Source organism: Cotesia typhae, unplaced genomic scaffold, assembly GCF_013202065.1.
Source record: "Cotesia typhae breed Kobodo isofemale line unplaced genomic scaffold, CoteBio_Ctyphae scaffold_45, whole genome shotgun sequence".
NCBI lineage: Eukaryota > Metazoa > Arthropoda > Insecta > Hymenoptera > Braconidae > Cotesia > Cotesia typhae.
In genome coordinates this window covers 3,057,692-3,077,901 of record NW_027423777.1, presented here as the reverse complement: position 1 = coordinate 3,077,901, position 20,210 = coordinate 3,057,692, and the positions used below count along the sequence as shown (strand labels likewise).

Below are 20,210 nucleotides of genomic sequence, written 5' to 3'. Positions count from 1 at the left end.
CAAATAAATTAATTTATTAACAATTAATAAATTCTTCTATCAGTAAATTAAGTATAATATTTTCTAAAATAATTAAAAAAAAAAAAAGTGAACTTTTTTCTGGCTTGCGTTTCACAATTAATGTAACAAAAGCTCTAGTTATTTTATAATGCACGTACAGCATTGTTGTGTACAATAATAAATGCAAGCTACATGACAAAGCATAAATCTTACAATTTACTCGGGTTTTTACTCTATTATTTTTTTTTTTTGTTTGTTTATTGTATGTGTATTATTTACTACGGTTTAGTTTACTCACAGACACTGTTGTTGCGGTGCATGAGTTAGCACGTTTTCTGATAAGTACAGAACCTTCCCATTTTCGCTTAAACTGCGCTATGACCTAAAATATGTACAATATTTATAGTATGCAATAGTATGTTCATCAATCATTATCGATTTGCAAATAAATGTATAAATAATCATCGACATACAGCAAAATTTATCAACAGTCCGTCTCTTGATGTAAGCATACACTAAAAACTATTTTATACTCACTAGTGGTGTAAAAAACTTTTCTTACCTCACCGTTACAGAAGCAGAACAAAATCGCGACACATAGACCCTGAAAAAAAAATTTTAAAGTTAATATTGATTTATAAATTTATAAATTTAAATATCTTGTAAGATTTTGCATTGAGAATTTTTTGGCAACTGTTAAATATTAATTTATTAAGGGGATATTATTTTAGTCTAGATGCTTGAATTTCAGGTAATTTTTTAAAGTGTTGTAAAAAAAAAGGCAATCAATATTTTTATTATCCATTTTTTTATAAGTTATTTATTGATATTACAAGAATAAAGAAAAAAATTTAAAAATTGAAAAAGTTGAAAATTAAAAAAATTAGCAGCTGATTAAGTGGGGGATTTTAAAAAAAATTTGCACGTGACCATATTTACGATTTCAACTCTCCTAGCAATTTAAAATAAAAAAATAGTAATGTCGCTATGATATGAACTAAGGAAAAATTGAAAAAAAATTTTTTTTCAAAATTGCGAATGTCTGAAAAAAAAACAAATTTTTTAACTTTTTCGAATTTTTTTGAAAATATAAAAAATTGAAATTTGGGGATAAAAGTAGTTTATGCCATAGATATATTATTCTAATTTAATAATTTTTTTTATTTATTTTTAAAAAATTTTTTTTTATTTTAAAAATTTTTTTTTATAATTTTTTTCGAGACCTTTCATTTAAATACCCATATGTCATTTTTTTATATATTTCATATATATAGTATTTGTGAAATATATAAATATATAAAATATATGAAAAATTGATGTGGGTACTCAAATAAAAGATCTCGATGAGCGTAACATCAGAATGAGCTTAAATCTCAAAAAATTTCAATATTTATATATTTTTTAGAATAATAAAAAATTTTTTTAAATCCCACTGTAATACAAAAAAATATTTTTGTTGAAAATCATAAATGATAATTAATAAAATGAAGGTGAATTCAGCAGACAGCTAATTTTTGAGAATTTTTAGATTAATTTTAACTTAATGGTTCTTGAAAAAATCTAAAAAATTCGTTAAAATTTCCACATGCATTTTTTTATACTATTTTTTCTGTAACAAATAAATTGTCTATAAATTATTAAAAAATTATCAGATGTCTGCCAAATTTACACTCATTTAATAAAAATAAAGTTAGCCGACATTTAAAAATTTTTAGAAATTTTTTATTAAAAAAATTTCAATTAAATAATTAAAAAAAAACATTTCACATGTAAAAATCTTGAAAAACTACAAGTGCATTTTTTTAGTTGTAATTTAATTAATAAAAAAAATCAAAAATTTTTAGACGTCTGCTAACTTCAGTGTCATGATAATTGATATAAAAAATTAATAGAAATAAAATCTGTATAAATAACAAAATAGAGAGCATTGATAAAAATCTAGGAAGAAAAATAAATAATAAATAACTAAATTACAATAAATAAATTCTCACTTGAAATGAAGCAGTAACAGCAGAAACAATGTCATGAGTTTTTTCCCAGGAATGTCCTGGCGGAGGACGGAACGGTATCACGAGATAGTGCAGACCCAGAAGCGGGACCAGGAGCAGGGTGGCTCTGAAATAAATAATCGTTTAGTATAGTTGGTAACTGAGTGGAGGGTTTTTTTTTATACTTTGGGTACAGTTAAATAATTCATTGTTAAAGCCCGGTTAATGCGAGGACAGTGTGATAATGATCTTTCATGAAAAACTTTTCGCCAGAATGGATAAAGTTATAAAAAAAAAAAAAAAAAAAAAAAAAAAAAAATTACACGAAAAAAGTTTCCGGATCTACATCCAGAGTTAAGTCTTGATACCTGAAAGCTTGAAGCATCGAGCGTGGTGGTCGGGTTCCGATTGCTGGGCCAGCTCTTAACTTTTTCAGAAGAACGCGAACAATGTTGCAGAGAAAGAGCAGGTTGAGAAGGGTTGACACGCATACGGGATAAACCAGGACGCTTGTGAAGTTTCCTTCGTCGATCCAGCATCTGATGAATTCCAGAATTTATATTACTTTTTTTTTGTTTTAATTATTTTTGCTGACCTTTTAAATTTAAAATTAGATAAATAGATTTTTTTTTTTTTAGTGATTTAAATTGATTTTTTTTTTTTTTTTTATATATTGTTAGAAATACTAAATAGAAAAAAAAATCGTAAGAAACTTTTTTTTGTAGAAAATTAAATTTTTTACCTGAAAGATTTTTATTCAGAATTTTAATGTCAAATTTAATTTAAATTGTGTTTAATTAAATAAAATTTTTGTCTTAAATATTAAAAATATGAAAAAATTGGAACCTTTATATACTTTGATAAGATTTTTTTACCAGCGAGAAAAAATCGCCACCTAGCGGCGAAAACAAGAACTAAGTAGCCTAACCGCGTTTTTTGTTTGTTTTAAAATTTTTTAAATTAAATTTATATTATTTCCCATCAAAAAAAATTTAATAAAAAAAATTGAATTGAATGGAAGTGAAAGGAAAAAAAAAGAATAAAACTAGAACTGTAACTAGCCGTACAATGAAGAAGCAATAAAAATTTTCCATCTTGACAACGTCGGCACCGATGCAATTTATCCATTGAGAAAAATACAAAGCAACAACTAAGCGGGAGGACGGAAGTGGCGAAACACAAACAAGAGAATGAGAGAACGCTAAAGGGTAGTTACACGATATCATGGCATACTGACGACCGACACCGCACTTTATATAATATATATATATATATATATATATATATATATATATATATATATATATATATATATATATATATATATATATATATATATATATATATATATATATATATATATTGAGCCGTATAATAGTAGCCTAGTAAACCTATAGACTACGCTAGAGAGAGTTTGAGGTAAAAGCTTGCAAATAGGACGATCCCTCAGGACTTGCCTTGGTATCACATGAAACGCCACTCTGCATAAACTTTTATTCCGAGATATCCCGGATACCTGGATGAAGATGACTGGTTCGAGTATTTCAACCAATCAAAGTCGGCAAATAGAAACTTTTAACGAAAATTCTACGACTGATTGAATCTTGTTTCATCATTCTAGGTAAGACACGGTAATTTAGATAACTCAAGTTTGTAAGTTATCATTTTTATTGAAATTATTAACTAGGGTTAAGGTTAAGGGTTCAATTATTGACTAGCTTAGATAAAATTAATATAAATAAATTTTTTGTTAATTTATTCACGGAAAAAACGACTATGTAAAATTTACAGAAAATAATCTTCAAAATTTCCACAGTATATATTCTTTAAAATTTATAGAAAAAATATGTAATTATTACGCGTGAGTTTACGTGAAAACTACGTATTTTTTTGTAAAATTTACAGATTAATTCTATGAAATCTCCACGATTAAAAAAAAAAAGTATTGGTTTTCTAGTCAATCCGATACTTTTCAATACTTTTTTTTATTCACGGCTATAAGAATATTATGTGATCGTTGGAGAGTAACTTCTTCAATTAAAATTATGTTTAATTATTGATTAAAAATCTAAATAATAATCGGTTAATAGTAAATTAAAAATTTTTATCATATGTGAAGAAATTTTTTTTTTACTGATTATAAAAAAATAATTTGTCTTGAAATAGACTGTAAAAAAACAGAAAAATTAAAATTTTTGAAAAAATTAAAAACCGTGATATTAATTAGTTTGCAATGATGCTGACTCAAGTAATGCTTTTTAATTAATTACAATAAATTTTTAATAATAATAACAGAAAAAGTTATATTATAATTACAGACTGAATTTATTAAATTTAGAGATTTATAATAACAGAAATTACCAAAATTTGAAATTTCAGCGGAAATACCCAAACTAAACTCCTGTTAAAAAATTATATGAAAATCAAGTAAATTGTCTCACCCGAAAATATGTTTTTTGTATGGAAAATGCCCAAACACAGCTCCTGTCAGAAGCGGAACTCAAAATTCTAATTTTAAAAGATTCAAAATTAAATTTTGGCACACCCTAATATAAATATTATTATTAATCTTTTTAAGATTAATAATCTCAAATATATACACACAAAATCCAAGATAAAAGGGCACAACAGAGTAACAAGCTTATGTGTTGTATTTGTGATGATTAATTCATGATAATTTGTGTAATAATAATAATAACTAATATTTAAAATTTTTTGTTAAGTCGTTTTGTTAATGCTACGAATATTTGTTGAAATTACATTAATAATTGCTAAAATAATTTTGATAATTTTTTTTCAAATTTGTTTTAAATTGTTTCATTGAAAAATTTAATAATTTAAGATATTTTGTCTGGCGTTATTTTTTTTAAGATATTTTTTTGGGGATATTTTTCCGGGATATTAAGAATCATGAAACCGCAATTAGGCAATTATAAAAATCGCGTATTTTTGTGCATCTATAAATTTTTCAATTACGATAAAAAATTAATAATTAAATCTTGAATATAAAATTAAATAACTAAATTTTTTTCAAATTTAGTTTTTATTTTTCCCGGGCAATATTTGAATTTTTTGCACTTTATCTACAGATTTTTTTATTTTGCAAAATATCAAGCATTTAAAGAAAAAATAATTCAGACAGCCCGGATCGGGAATCGAACCCTGATCCAGGATTTTTGTCCCTGAACATAACAACAAAATAGAATCTAGATTCTGGTGAATATTATGTTAAATATATGACGATAACAAATTGATTTATGCTGATGATAGCAGACAACGTGAAAGATCGATTGACGTAGTAACCACCGGTCTGTTATAGAGTATCAGAGTACCCAATGCCTCGATGGATATTGCGGTTTGTCCATCGGATTACTGTCCTCTCCGCCTTCACATATTTAACGTATAACGAGACGAGGATTCCGTACCACTGTTCTATACAATTTATCCAGAGCATTAGTGCATCACAAGCTTAAGCTACAAGCTCTATAAATACCAAACCATTATTCTGTTTGTCATTTATGGAGCAGGATATGTTATCTTTAATTTTGTCAATTATGCCGATTTTATTCAATTATTAATTATTACTTAAGCTTCGTATTAGTTGAAGATAAAATTTATGTCAAAACTTAAGTACCCTTTTTTGGTAATAATTAAATTTCAACGTTAATAATTAAATTAATTTTTAAATGTTTATAATTTATATAATTTTTTTTTTTGACTTTTAAAAATTTTTAAATCTCTAGTAAATTATTTTTGCTAACTTTAAAGTTATAAATCTCAAAATTTGAACATCAATATCAAGAAAATAAGTCAGAAAAAAATAATTGCGGCTGTAATAATAATAATAATAATAATTATTATTATAATTAAAGCAGATAAGACAAGACCAAGAAAAATTTGAGTTTTAATTAAAAAAGTTGATGTCCATAATTTATTACATCTTTATAAAATTTGTCCAGCACTTTCACATTTAAACAAAGTCCAATTATTTTCGCCAAGAATAACTAGATTTAGACATCCACACACATTTAATCCGACTCAATTTCCACTGGTGGTCTTTTTCTTTGCGCTTCACTTAGTATCTCCCATTTCAGTAATGAAACTCCAGTAAGATAAGATGATTACTTTCATTCTCTTTTTATCCTCATTTAGATTCCGCTGAAAAAATGATAAAATACGGAAATAAAGCGCCAGGGAGCTTTTTTTTTCTTATCCTTTCTTCGGTTTCTTTTTTTGTTTGTAAAAAACACCCTATTCAATTTTATCAAAGGAAACGTATGGATTAAAAGTCGGGGTCGATTCATTATTTATACTTACGTGAAGTTGAGTAATTAGAGCATATCATACGTGCTCAAAATTTTTTAATACAATTATTTTCTTAAATTTGATTTTGTATTTTTAAAATATTAAGATAGAATTTTTTTGGATTTTTGAAATTCCGTGATTTAACTTTCAGAATTTCAAAATAATTTGGTATTAAATTTTTGAAAAAAAATTTGTCCAATTTTGAATTTTATAATTCTAAATTAACTTAAAAATTAATTATAACTATAATTACTATAAAAAAAGTTTACTTCATACTGTCAGCTGCGTCACTGGATGTAAATCTTAACGCAGCATAAATAAGTACAACAATTGCAGGAACTGGCCAGCCAATAGACATCAGGCATTTAACCAATTTATGCTCGTTTGAAAACGCACTGACAAGAATGGTGTGGAGGTAAAACCCTTCGCACAACATCCACGAGTAGTTCGTCAGCAGAAAGTAGTGGAGAATTATGTGCAAAAGGCGACAAGATATCTTTAATAAAAATATCATTTATTTTTTAATTTTGTAGAACAATTTTAAAGAAGAAAAAAATTTTAGAAATAATGAAACACTTACGCCATTCGCGTGGATAAGCTCGGTATTTGTCACAATAAAAGCATACCATATTAGCCAAAGTAGGTTGTTTACAGCAAACGAAGCGAAGAGATTCATGTGAATTGTTATTCGCGCGCATCTTAATGATCTGGAAATAAAAATTATCGATTTGAAGGAAAAATTGTTGGTAATAAATTTTAAATATATTTAAAATTTAAGGCCAGAGAAATTTTTTGAGAAAAATTTTTTATGAAAATAATTTTCAGCATCGCTGCAGACGATAAGACAATTTATTTGAACTTTTTGGATTAATTATATGGAGTAATACTCCAGCTGTCATTTATAATAATTATTGATGTTCTGAAGACATTTTACTATAAATTGCACGCCTTAGAAATCAAAAAATGCAAAGTTTTGCCTTTCTTATTAAACAAAATGATTTTACGGGTCGAATGCCGAGCCAGAAAAAAAAAAAAAAATAATTAAATAAATAAATAAATAAATATTTTCGTTAATCAAAAATTTTTTTTTATATAGATTTAATGATTAATGTAACATAAATTTAAAGCTTACCTAAAATACGTAAGAATCCCCAGTGACAGAATAAGCGCAATTAAAGATATCGTGTATCCAATTTCGTAGATAATATTAAGCTGCTGTGCCCACTGAAACAAAATTAAAGAGAATTATCAACTCAGACGTCTCATTACATTTTAACTCTATCTCGATCAGAGTTTTCTTCTCTACATCCAATTCACTCTATCTCTACATATATCTACTTGTCGCCTCTGTATAATGTTATCAGTATATTCTCATTTGAGATAATGACACTCCTTAACGAGCTCCGTCGTCAAAGTTATACGATCTCTTTGCAGCGTCAAAAGGGGTCCAGGATCCAACGTGGATCCACCAACAAATTCATACAGAAAAAAAAAAAACAAAACAGTTTTCTTGTCAGTTCTTCTTAACTGATACTTCCCCGGTTTGGTGCTCTCATGTGTAACATGAAACACGTTTGATGGTGTTAAATCATTCATGAGTCCCGTAACTCCCGAGGGAAGCTTCCTAGTCACACTGTTTGTCTTCTCGAGTTGTTCATTGTTCATTTCCCTGTTTCGATAATAATCATCATGGTAATTTAATAAATTGACTGGGTCTTTTTTTATTCAAATGTATCCACTACTTAATTTTATGCATTATGGACCGTAATTTATGGAATTAAATGTTTTATTTATTTTTTTACACTTAGAATTGATCAAAATTATTTTATAGATTTCTTAAAGATTTTTTTGTTGAGATAAAATTATTTGGTACAATTAAAAAAAAAAAAAAAAAAAAAAAAAAAAACTTCTTGGTTTCGCCGCTAGGTGGCTACGCCCTCTCGCTTTCAGAAATATTTTACCAGAGTATATATAACGGATTAAAATTTTTTCTATTCAGAAAATTATTCAGAATTTTTACATTGGATTGAACAAAATATTATTTTAAATAGACTTAAAAAAAAAAATTACTTAAGAAAATATTATTTTCAGGGAATTAAAATCAAGATTGTCAGTAAATTATTTAAGATACGAAAAAATTAATAAGGATTTGGTGTCTTTTTCTTGCCGTAGAACCGCCTTAAGATTTTTTAACTGCAAAAAATTTAATTAAGTAATTGTTCTGAAGCTAATTTTTGTGTTTTAAACTCAGAGATTATTTTTAAAAAATAATTGCCGTCAATTGGTATTTTATAGAACTAATCATAATCACTGAGAATTAACAAAAGGAATTAAATTAAGCTGAGGAATAATCGCATTATTGACACAGAAATAGACTGCTGGTAAGATTTAATCGGATTAGACATGTAAACACACATTGTCTCTGAGCAAATATGAGGTTGCCATTCAATTTGCAATTGCCGATGTTTACCTTTCAACTACAATAAACCCCACACAACAACTACAACCACCCTCGTTCGAGTGTCTGGGTAATAAAAGCGTTGAGACCTTTCTCGAAGGAATATAAAAAAAAGTAGCTCAAAGCCCGCAAAAAATATAAATTAACTGGTAGTTGTCCAACAGAAAATCTACTTTCAAACTATTAAGCTTGTCTTCTTGTCTTCTTGTTTAATTTTACTTTTTTTATTGAAGATAATTCATTGACTAATTTATAATTTATTACAAGCTTTGTTCGTTGCTTGTGTAATTATGTTTTATGCTTGAGAAGATGAAAAATAAAAAAAAAAAAAAAAACTCTAAAAACATGGATTTAATAATTATCAAGTATAATATGACTTGTATCATTTTTCTTATGCTTGTTAAGAGCAAAAAAAAATTTTTATTGCCCTTAAAAAATTTTTACAAGCCCTTAGCTAGGTCTTATTACCCGCCGGTACCTTAATAAATATTAATTAACAAAAAACAAATTTATCTGAAACAATCAACACATAAAATTTAGATGTAACTTAACAATTTTTTAATTTTCTTTAACAAACAAATTTTTTTACAAAAAATTGCATTTTTTATTTTTTTAAATTTCTACCAAAAAAATATTTTTCTTGTCATAATTTATTTATTATAAAAATTATTAATATTATAAATTATCTGCTAAATTAATTTTAATTAAAATTAAACAACTGAATATTAATTAATTATTTTTATTTTCGTTAAAAAATAAATTTCTTGTGCCAAGAAAATTTTAAGAAAAACAAAAATTATTTTGGAGAAAGAAGAAATTTTCTTGTCTCAAGAGACTTTGACTTTATTAAAAAAATTTTCAATCTTCCTTGATATTTTTTTGAACCAATAAAATTTACACTCCAGTCAAGAATTTTTTTTTTTTTTCAGTGCATAGATATTGCCGCAACTAAAAAATTTCCTCTAATAAAAGCGAATCATACTTCTCCTTGATCGAACTTTTATTAAAATTTTCTCATAAAGTCTCTTCAATATTTACAATTCACTAAAAACCAAAAAATATATACCTCCGTCAAAAGTAATAAAAAAAAAAAAATCTCAAAGCAAATTTGAATTTATTAACTTTACTTTGTAGCAACCCAATAACCACTGATTGTAAATCACATTAATTGCTCATAAGTATATAGGGCACGCGAAATTATCAACAGAATGTACAATTATTCCAATTGGATGCTAATGAGTCAATAAACGTGAATTGATCGTACATAACACTCGTAGCAAAAATTTAATTGTGAACATTTCGGAAATCGATAGTTTGAATTAAACCGCTGACAATTGTTCGGTCCGAATGAATTTTCGTCACACACGAACTTGACAATTTCATTCTGGTGGAATATCAAAAGTATACACGCGTGAGCTTTCAAATTTTGTTTTATTTGAATTGACATCGGGATAAATGTTATCATTTTTAGACAATGCTTCTTTTGTAAGACGAAAAATTGTCATACAAACGTCATGGGCCGAAGACAATACAATACTTTAATCTATTTTTATTTTAACGCGCTTTTATCAGCTTCACCTGCGTATCAATGTGTTAGTTTATCTGTGTATGTAACGGAATCTTTCAATTCGATTTTTGGCAAGTTAAAAACGTCGGATTAAATAAAAAATTTGCTCATTTATCAAGGACGCGCTTTACGCTATGAGGCGTGCAATAATTTTCAGTGCACGGAGAAAAAAATTGGAATTTTTCCAATGTTAACATAGTAATTTTTTCAATGGTAAAATGGGAATTTTTCCCTTATTAACATGATAAAAATATCCATGTAATTAGGAAAAATTCATTTATGACTTGAAAAAAAAATAAAAATCGAAAAAAACACCATTCTGAAATTTTCAGGATATTTTTAGAAAATGTCAAAGTTTCATATAAAAAAAAGAAAAAATAAATTAGAAATGTTTATCATCGAGAAATTCGGAGTTTTTTTCGGAAAATTTAAAAAATAATGATGAAGATAAGTTCGAATAATTTTTTTCTATTTTTTCCCAAAAAGAACATTTAATAGAAAAAATTTTGAAAAAAAAAAACATCCCGATAAGTCAATTTTTGAAAAAGTTATGGTAATTTAAGCCGCACTGTCTACAATCTGCTGAATTTTCAATTTTTTCGAAATGTAAAGCAAAATTTGAAAAAAATTTTTTCGTATTTGTTCATCACAAACCGACACTGTATATCACTGTTTTACTTTTAAATTATCTTAAATTGCTCAAATGAGAAAATTATTATGTAAATTTGTAATTATTAAATTAAGTTACATAAATTTTAGTGATAAATGAATTTTTCCTATGTCACATGGATATTTCTATCATGTTAATAAAGAAAAAATTCCCATGTTAACATCCGAAAAATTTCTCTATGCAATAATAGGAAAAATCCCTATGTTTTTTTTTTTTTTTTTTTTTTTTTCATCGTGTAAGTATAAAATATAATTGATTAAAAAAAAAATTTGATTTTATCTTAAAAAAATTCGGGGGGCTTGATGTCAATTGTTCTAAATATTTTGTTGACAGATATTGATTAAAACTGAGTCATTATTAAAATATCTTAAAAAACAGTCCACGTTTTTTTACAATAAAATAAATTTTTTTGTCAATCACTCATTTTAAATTAATTCAAAAATTACTTTTTACTTTTTACATTAATTTTTTATCAAACCGTAATTTTCATTTTTTTGCTCTATTATATTTATTATACTTATTACAAATATGTCTTAATAATAATTTTCATTTAACTCTTGCAACTCTTGCAACTCTTGCAACTCATGTTACAACTCTTTAAGTACATACATAACATTTGAAAATGTATCTAACAGTAAAAAAACGAAATAGCGAACACTTTTTCTCTCTGTTTTTTTTCCAGAGACATTAAAGGAACCATATGGCACTCGATACATACGCTCTGGTGAACACTATACTCTGGTGCATAACACGAGACAGATCCCACACATTTGTGTACATATATTCGTCATGTATGTCGAGGGAGATATTTGCGAAATAGTGTCTCTGCACTCAGCTGATATTTAGAAGCTTTCACGGTATTAAATTTTTCATCAAAGGAATATGAATATTTATTATTTGTTGATAATTGAAATCATTAGTCTGTACATTCTGAATATTTGAACCGTATTCCGTACTTGAGATTCACGGTAATTTGTTTTTTAATAAAAATTTCATTGAGATGCTTGCTGAAATTAGCACGCTTGGAAAAATACCGCGAGCTCTTTGAAGTTGTGGTTCGAATGAAGCTTACTGTTTTTGATAAATAAAATTTGAAAAAAAAAAAAAAAAAAAAAAAAAAAAAAAAAAACTTTAAAGAAAAAATCGGAAAAAATTTTTAATTGATTTAATCCAATCGCATTATTTTATTAATAGTATTATTTTTTAATTTAAAAAAAATGTAAAATTGTTGTGAAATATTAAAAATTGTGATTATTAACAGATTTTAAAAATGAAATATAATTTTAATAGTGGGGGATTTTTACCATATTTATTCGATTAAAAATCATTACTAAATTTTAACATTTAAATAAAATTATAAAAATTTTTTTTTTTTTAATTTTTTCAAGTAGTATTTTTTTATAAATTATCCTTACAATAATTTTTTTGTTTCGAAATCATAATATTAATTTCAGTAATATTAATTGAATTAAAGGTAGAGTAATGTTAATTATTGATTATTTTTCATTTTTTTATCTTAAAATTTATTTAGTAAATTAAATTACCAAATAAATGAATTAAAAATATGATAAATAAATATATAAGTGAAAATAAATGGAACTTACATGTAAATCAGCAGTATTAACGCAAGTCGTGTAATTGCTCCATACGACATTAGTCTCCGGGTGTCGGAACCAGCTTCCATTTGCGTCGCAAACTTTGTGAGCTGTTACTGTAACAAAAATTAAAATTTTATTGGTTACAAAAAATTTAATTAATTAATTAATTATTGGGTAGCTTGGTATACGTTAAATTTTATCGAGTATAACTTTGAGGTATTACATATGATTGAAGCTCAAAGAGAAAATTGTAACACACGGAAAAGAGCAAACGAATTTATGTTACTTTTAAAATAAAATATGTTGCGGCGCCGCCAAACGCTTCTGGAATAATAAATTGACAGGAGGTTTGTTGGAAAATTAACTTTTTAATTAAATGAAAGGTCATCGTTAATTTCTTCGGCAGAAGAACTCGTACAAAATTAATAAATAAGTTGATATTTGAAGGACGTCTTTGTTGGAGCCGGGCTTCAGTAAAAACAAAAATTTGATGAGTTTAATTAATTCGTCTGTTGTTTTAATTCACTAGTGTGGAATTTTTTCAATTGGAGGATTTATTTATTCAATAGAGATTAAATTAATTAAGTGATTTCTGACGTAAAGAATTTTTTAAATAACCAAAAAAGGGAAAAATTTTTGAATTACCATTTTTTAACTAAATTTAGTAAATTTTACTTGATTTAAAAATTTTTTGTCTTGATTCAAGACAATTAAACTGTTCAAAATTATTTTTTTGGTTTAAGAATTTTTTTCTTGATTTAAATAATTTTTTTTTTTTTTTAATGCATAAATTCTTGAAATAATAAAAATAAAATTTCCGATCAGTAAAAATAAATTAAACACGGCAAGTGGTTAACACGTGCTCAGAATCAGCGAAATAAATTAAGGGTAGCTATAATTTTTGCCGAGGTCCAGGCTTGAATACTTGAGATTAATATAATATTAATTCCGTCAGGGAATTTTATTTGTTGATTCTATATTTATATTAATTTTTTATATTTATGAGTTCATTTAGAAGCACTGGGGCTCCTGTTGGGTGTGTTTATCAATGACTAATGACTTGTAGCTAATAAATTTGTTAGAGAAGAGAGTAGAAGACTTAAGTCGACGGAAATGCAAGTCAGAAAGCAGCCGGGTCTGTATCGTCAATCAAGTGAGAGTGTGTGACGTTCGGAACGTCAACAGTGGTGTATTGATTCACGATATTGCTTTGAGTTTGATATAATTTATGCTATAAATTATAACTAATGTTGATGTGTAGCTTCGTCTATTTATTTTGGAAATTATAAAAAAATTAGTTAGCAGTGACTTGAAAATTTTTTCATTTTATTTAATAAAAAAATTTTTTCTAAAAAATTATTTTTTAAAAATAATTTTATTTAATAAAAAAATTTGTTCTAAAAAATTAATTTTTAAAAAAATTGTATTTTTTAAAATAATTATTTTTAAAAATTTATTTATAAAAAATTATTTAAAAAAAATTGCATTTATTAATTTTTTAAAGTTTCTTCATGTCAATTTTTTTTTTTTTTTATCACAAAATTATTAAATATATGCTAAATTAATTTTCATTTTTTAACAGCAGAGCAACGAAGTCTAGGGAATTAAAATAGAGTGACGGAAAAAAGGAAATTTAGATGGACTGATGCGATAAAAGCGAGAAGAGTAAAATAACTTGGTCAAAGAGAGTGAAATAGTTCGAAAGAGAATTGAAATAGAGGTGCGTTTTGGAATAACATTCGCTTAGCGAATGTTGATAATGTGGGAGTCCAAGTTTTAACTTGAAACTAGTTCTATTTAGATCAATGGAAGCGCTTGTGAGAAAAAGCAAGGTTTATTTTATTGAGTTTGGTTAAAATGCTCTAGAGTATGAGTCATTTTTTTTTTCCAAAGGGATTTGTAGAAAAAATATCATTGAAGGACACTTAGAGTGGGTTCAGAAGTTCTGAAACTGTTGAAGTTTGCGATTTAAGACTTGGTAGGTCTTGATGGTGGGAAATTTAGCATCACATATTTATAAAATTCAGAATATCCGGATTTTATCTCAAGTTCTAGACTTGCGACTTAACAATTCAGCCAAAACTGTTCTACTTAATTAATCTCCAAGAGATTGACGTTAATTAAATTAAACTCTCAAGTTTTTAGGATCAGAAAGTCATTTAGTTTATTGAATGAGCATAAAAATCATTAACCTGATTATCAACTGAAGAAATAAGCATATCTATACAGGAATAAGGACTAATAATAAATTACCCGATTTCCCGGCAGCTAGTCTGTCCCTTATCAGACATTCAGTCGGATTTATGTCTCATCTAGATATAGATATACATCATTCTGCGGACGGAAGACAAAGAAGCGAGAACAGATGAGAGCGGAATACGAGGAATGAAAGTTGTAACAATCCTCCGAACATCCTGAACCACACTCGTCCCATCAATAACCAAGACAAAATGCACTAACTCAGACAATGTGTGCTGCTGAAATAGATTTTTGGATTTTATTCTTAAAAGCTATTCACTTACAACGAAGCTCTGTCGATTACGAAGGATTTTAAAAGGATACTTAGAAAAATTGGCAAAGTAACTTTGACTTCTGTAATTTTGAGTGTAGATGTAAAGAAATAAGCGACTTCAAGTGCAAAGTATTTTGCAGTGGAGTGAGTATAGAATTTAATAGAAAACAATAAAAAGGCCTTTCAAAATTCGAAATTCAAGTAGATTTCATTTTATTTCAATTCTGTGGACAAAATGATTGCAAAAGTAAAATTTCTAAAAAAATAATAAACTAATCAACTGTTTGGCCTAAGAACCTTTTAGGGAATGCAAAAACAAATTGATTGGTACACGGAAAAAATACGTTGTAAAATTAATAGAAAAGTTTGTAAAATTTACGAAGTTCTATCTATAAGTCGACTCATGTAATATTTACAGTACTATCTTATTTTTACGTGGTAAATTCTGTTAATTTAATAAATTCACTCTGTAATTATAATATAACTTTTTCTGTTATTATTATTAAAAATTTATTGTAATTAATTAAAAAGCATTACTTGAGTCAGCATCATTGCAAACTAATTTATATCACGGTTTTTAATTTTTTTCAAAAATTTTAATTTTTTTCATTTTTTACAGTCTACTTCAAGACAAATTATTTTTTTATAATCAGTAAAAAAAAATTTCTTCACATATGATAAAAATTTTAAATTTACTATTAACAAATTATTATTTACATTTTTAATCAATAATTAAACATAATTTTAATTCAAGAAGTTACTTTCCAACGATCACATAATATTCTTATAGTCGTGAATAAAAAAAAGTATTGAAAAGTATCGGATTGACTAGAAAACCAATACTTTTTTCTTTGTCTCAATACGTTTTTTTTTAATCAGGAAGATTTCATAGAATTTATCTGTAAATTTTACAAAAAAATAGGTAGTTTTAACGTAAACTCACGAGTAATAATTATATATTTTTTCTGTAAATTTTAAAGAATATATACTGTGGAAATTTTGAAGATTATTTTCTGTAAATTTTACATATTCGTAAAATAAATTTATTGACACTTAATTAAAATTCTTAATTATGTAAAATAAGAAATTCTAAATTTCTAAAAAAATAATAAACTAATCAACTGTTTACCGTAAATTTATCGGATTGATTTTATTTCAGAGGGATTAAATAAATTAAAAATCATCCGAAAATTTTTTATTATATGAATACGCGACCGAATAATTATTAAATCCCCCGTGCCTTAAAAAATCTTTAAAAGCTTTTATCTGACATTTGTAGGAGCAAATAATTCTTTTTTATTCCACAATTTAACATTATCATTATTTAAAAAACGTCTGTGGAAAGTTATTTCTGCCCGGGGCCCAAGTAATTTACAAACTACCCCAATAAAAATCCATCATACGTTTTTGGGACATTCCTTTTATTATTAGATTTTTTTTTATCGCTCCGCGGTTAAACAATGACATATATTCAACATTCATTCAGCTTTCAATCGATACGCTGTTTGTCATTGAATTTCGAGATATTTTTAAAAAATTTAACGGGTGCATGACATTTATATTAAATCTCAATTTTATTTGCAGAGTTATGCATCAATGAACTATAAATACGTCCATCTATTTTATGGGAAAATCAATACGCCGAATGATTCCATTGTTTGTTAAATACTCCGCATTGTTCAAATTTTCTATTCGACTACTTTGTGTTTGATGTTAACGTAGAAATTTGAATTTCCCGCACTTTTTTTTTAGAGGCGCTTCGGTACGCTGAGCACACAGCGTCGACAAAGATGACCGTGTGCTTTAACATATGTTTAGCTATCGGTTTTGGCTTTAAAATGTTTATTATTAAAAAAGAATAAGGATTAAGGAAACTATATTGACTAGAGTTGTTGTCGGTACGAATCTGCAAGTAATGGAAAAGGAATCAGGTCAATTGGTCGAATCTTCTGAGAGATATCGGCAAGATAAGAGAAAACCGATTCTTACTTTTATTGATTTTTTTTTTTCAATAATTTATTTTTAAGCATATAAAGTAAAAACCCAAAAAACCCCTGTTATTGACAGGGCCCCCCTACTATTATCATCCTATTTAATTTTTATTATTTCATTATTAATATCCGTTAATAATCACAATTTTTGATATTTCATTACAATTTTACATATTTTTAAAATTATAAAATTTAATTCCAAGGTATAAACTATTTACCGCAAAAAATTTCATTTTTTCAAGCAGGCCAAAACTGTTTATACGTTTGTAATTTTTTAACAATATTATTAAGAAGGTTTTATGATTCTATATCCTCGGACAAAATATCCATAAGGTACCGGCGGGTAATAAGGCCTAGGGAGATTTAGAAAAAAATCTAATCCAATCTCCGGTTACTTTATATTTAACCCCCAGAATTTTAATTTCAAATTAATGTAATATCCTCTAATTACCTCAACTAATCAATAAAGCTTAAAATAAAATTTCCAATAAAAAATTTGGCTCAATAATAAGAGATACAGTAAAACTGATAAGAATTTTTCTTGTAGAAAATTTAGTTTCCCATAAAAAAAGTCTTACATTATTTTTTCGTATCTCCTAAATTTAATCAAGAATTTTGATTTGTAACTTCTCTAAGCACGCAGTTAAATCATAATATTCTTAGAATTAGAACTATAAATAAAAATTTTGTCCAAACGATAAGAGATACGGGAAAATTGATATCAATCTTTCTTGTAGAAAATTGAATCCCCTACAAAAAAAAATCTTGTATCATTTTTTCGTATTAGCACTAAACCGACAATCTAGAATTTTTGCTGCCATAAACAAAAAAAAAAAGTTATTAATAAGTGAACAAGTTAATAATAAGTAGCAAAGAACGTTTTGTATTCATAGAAATGTCGAGTATTTTTAATCAAAATATCGAAACTCAAGACTCTGTAGGTTAACTAATCTCCGGGGCGAAGCCCGCGGCTATTTTATTCAAATTTAATTCCGCGTCTAAGCGAATGGTGCTCTAAAAAAAAAGAGGTCGGAAGTTTTAAACTTTTTGAGAATGAAATCGCCTGCGAGTTATTTACCTCGTTTTTCAATAAATAACAAATCAGAAAAAAATTATTAATACAAGTATATAGTAGAGAAATGGGGAGAGAATTCCTGAACGTGAGGCAGAGGCGTAATTTATGGTACTCTATAATGTAGAGGGAAGAATCCACCCGAGTCTCGAGTCTCTAGTCGGAACTGGACCAATAGAAGGATGATGAGATTTACTCAAGGGTCATGTACGCGTGTATCTTTGTTCAATTTCCAAACATGATATGGTTTGTCTTGTGTGTAGTGTAGTCTACTGCACATAACACATTATTGTTATTGTTATAGTTATAGACATGCTTCGTAGTCATCATATCAGAGAACACCGTTCTAGAGCAGGTAAAGGGGAATAGAACTTGCCTGTCAGAAGTGCCTTGCAATCGATCTTCTCCTTTATTTCAACAGCAATTCGTCATATTTTATTTTATTTATTGCTGTAATATACAGCAAAAAATTTTCCGTCATTTTTTATACAAATTATGTGTGATAAGAATTCCTTCTACAATTTTTATGCAGTTATTATGTAAACGCTTATATTATACACAGCAAAAAATTTTTGTCATTGTGTAGAGTGTTCAAATTTGTGTGTAAAATATTACACTAATTTTTAGCTACAAAACTTGTTTAATTTGCATCAATTAATACAAATAAAAATGCTTCAAGTTCTGGGTACCGCTTTAAAAATTTGTACGGAAAAAACAACTGAAAATAATTAATTTCCGAAGTTTTAAAGTAAAATTATGGACATGAAAAACATTTTTTAACAAGCGAAAGCTTCGTTTATAGAATAGTTTCATATCACAATAAAAAATGATTTTTTTTTTTTTTTTTAGGAAATAAAGTGAAATCAATGATCCGATAATGGTGAGAGTAAAAAAGTCGCTTTTGTTTTTTTCTTTTCATTGAATTCAATAAAATGCATTCGTTAGACGAACTAGAGTCGTCGTTAATTTGGAATATTTTTATTTTCCGTTTCAAACTTTATAATTTCTATTTTTAAGAGACACGATGGTGTCAAGAGCCAAATACAGAAATTACAAGACAGTGTTATCTCGCAAAAGTGTCTAGAGACTAATTTTTTGGCTTTTGACTTTTATATTTTGTGTTTGTCTTTCGTCTTTTAAAATATTATAAATTAATAAATTTTTTTTTTAATTTTATTGGAGATTTGAAAAATAAAAAAAGTCCATTTTTTGCGCTATTCAAACTTAAATATACCCTGGTATGATTTTTCTACAAGCGAGAGCCCTCAGCCATCTAGTGGTAAAACCAAGAATTACTTAAAAATTTTTATTATACAAAACTCTCCAAAATTTCCATTTAAAAAATAAAAATTGTGTTTTTAAATTAAATGATTAGAGCAAAAAAAATTTTTTTATAATTTTTTAAACTTTCAAAAATTTTAAACGAGCTCTAAAAAATTTTTTATCACACTGATTTTTTTTAAACTAGATTTGAAAGAATATAAATTCATGTAAGACTTAAAAGAAAAAAAATTGTAAATAAAAACTTGCCATTTTAGAGCCACGGGAGGTGTAAAAAACCTTAAAAAGGAATTTTAATAAAGCGCTCTCTGTCGGAAGCGTCTAGGAACTAATTTTTTGTCCAAAATAGAAGAATAGATCGATTGTTACACAATAATGTAATCTAACTAGCTTGCGCTGATATTTGATTCGTAAATTTTGGATTTGATTATTATAATTTATAATTCCTGTGTATGTACAGTGAAATTTCCATAGACAGGATCACGACCTAGATGGAAACATGAGACATTTTGGAGCAGTATAACAGAAGGTTAAAATCGATTGGTCTATGAGGAAAATTCATAATGCGAGAGATGTTTATGTATAAATGAAGCTTACACGTGTGCGAATATTTCGGATTATGTATAATTTGATTAAAGACGATGAGAGGTAGTTAAATTTCCGACAACCGGTACATGACATAATACTGACACTTGATACATCGAATACTACATAATTGCAATGAATTTATAGTTACGGTCGTGTAATTTTGGTTTAGTTTATGCGTCG

General features: G+C 26.6%; 1 protein-coding gene across 3 annotated transcripts in view; it reads right to left on the bottom strand.

Annotated features, from left to right (window-relative positions):
* Positions 1-20,210, bottom strand: part of Dh31-r (Diuretic hormone 31 Receptor) — an 89,517-nt gene that overhangs the window by 2,936 nt on the left and 66,371 nt on the right. For all 3 annotated transcript variants that reach the window (XM_074257572.1, XM_074257574.1, XM_074257573.1), the window contains exons 5-12: positions 12,593-12,699; positions 7,426-7,517; positions 6,874-7,000; positions 6,563-6,789; positions 2,357-2,527; positions 1,992-2,115; positions 563-604; positions 299-382 (exon numbers count right to left, since the gene is read on the bottom strand). In XM_074257572.1, the coding sequence (XP_074113673.1) occupies positions 299-382; positions 563-604; positions 1,992-2,115; positions 2,357-2,527; positions 6,563-6,789; positions 6,874-7,000; positions 7,426-7,517; positions 12,593-12,699 (974 nt within the window). The remainder of the gene's footprint in view (positions 1-298; positions 383-562; positions 605-1,991; positions 2,116-2,356; positions 2,528-6,562; positions 6,790-6,873; positions 7,001-7,425; positions 7,518-12,592; positions 12,700-20,210) is intronic.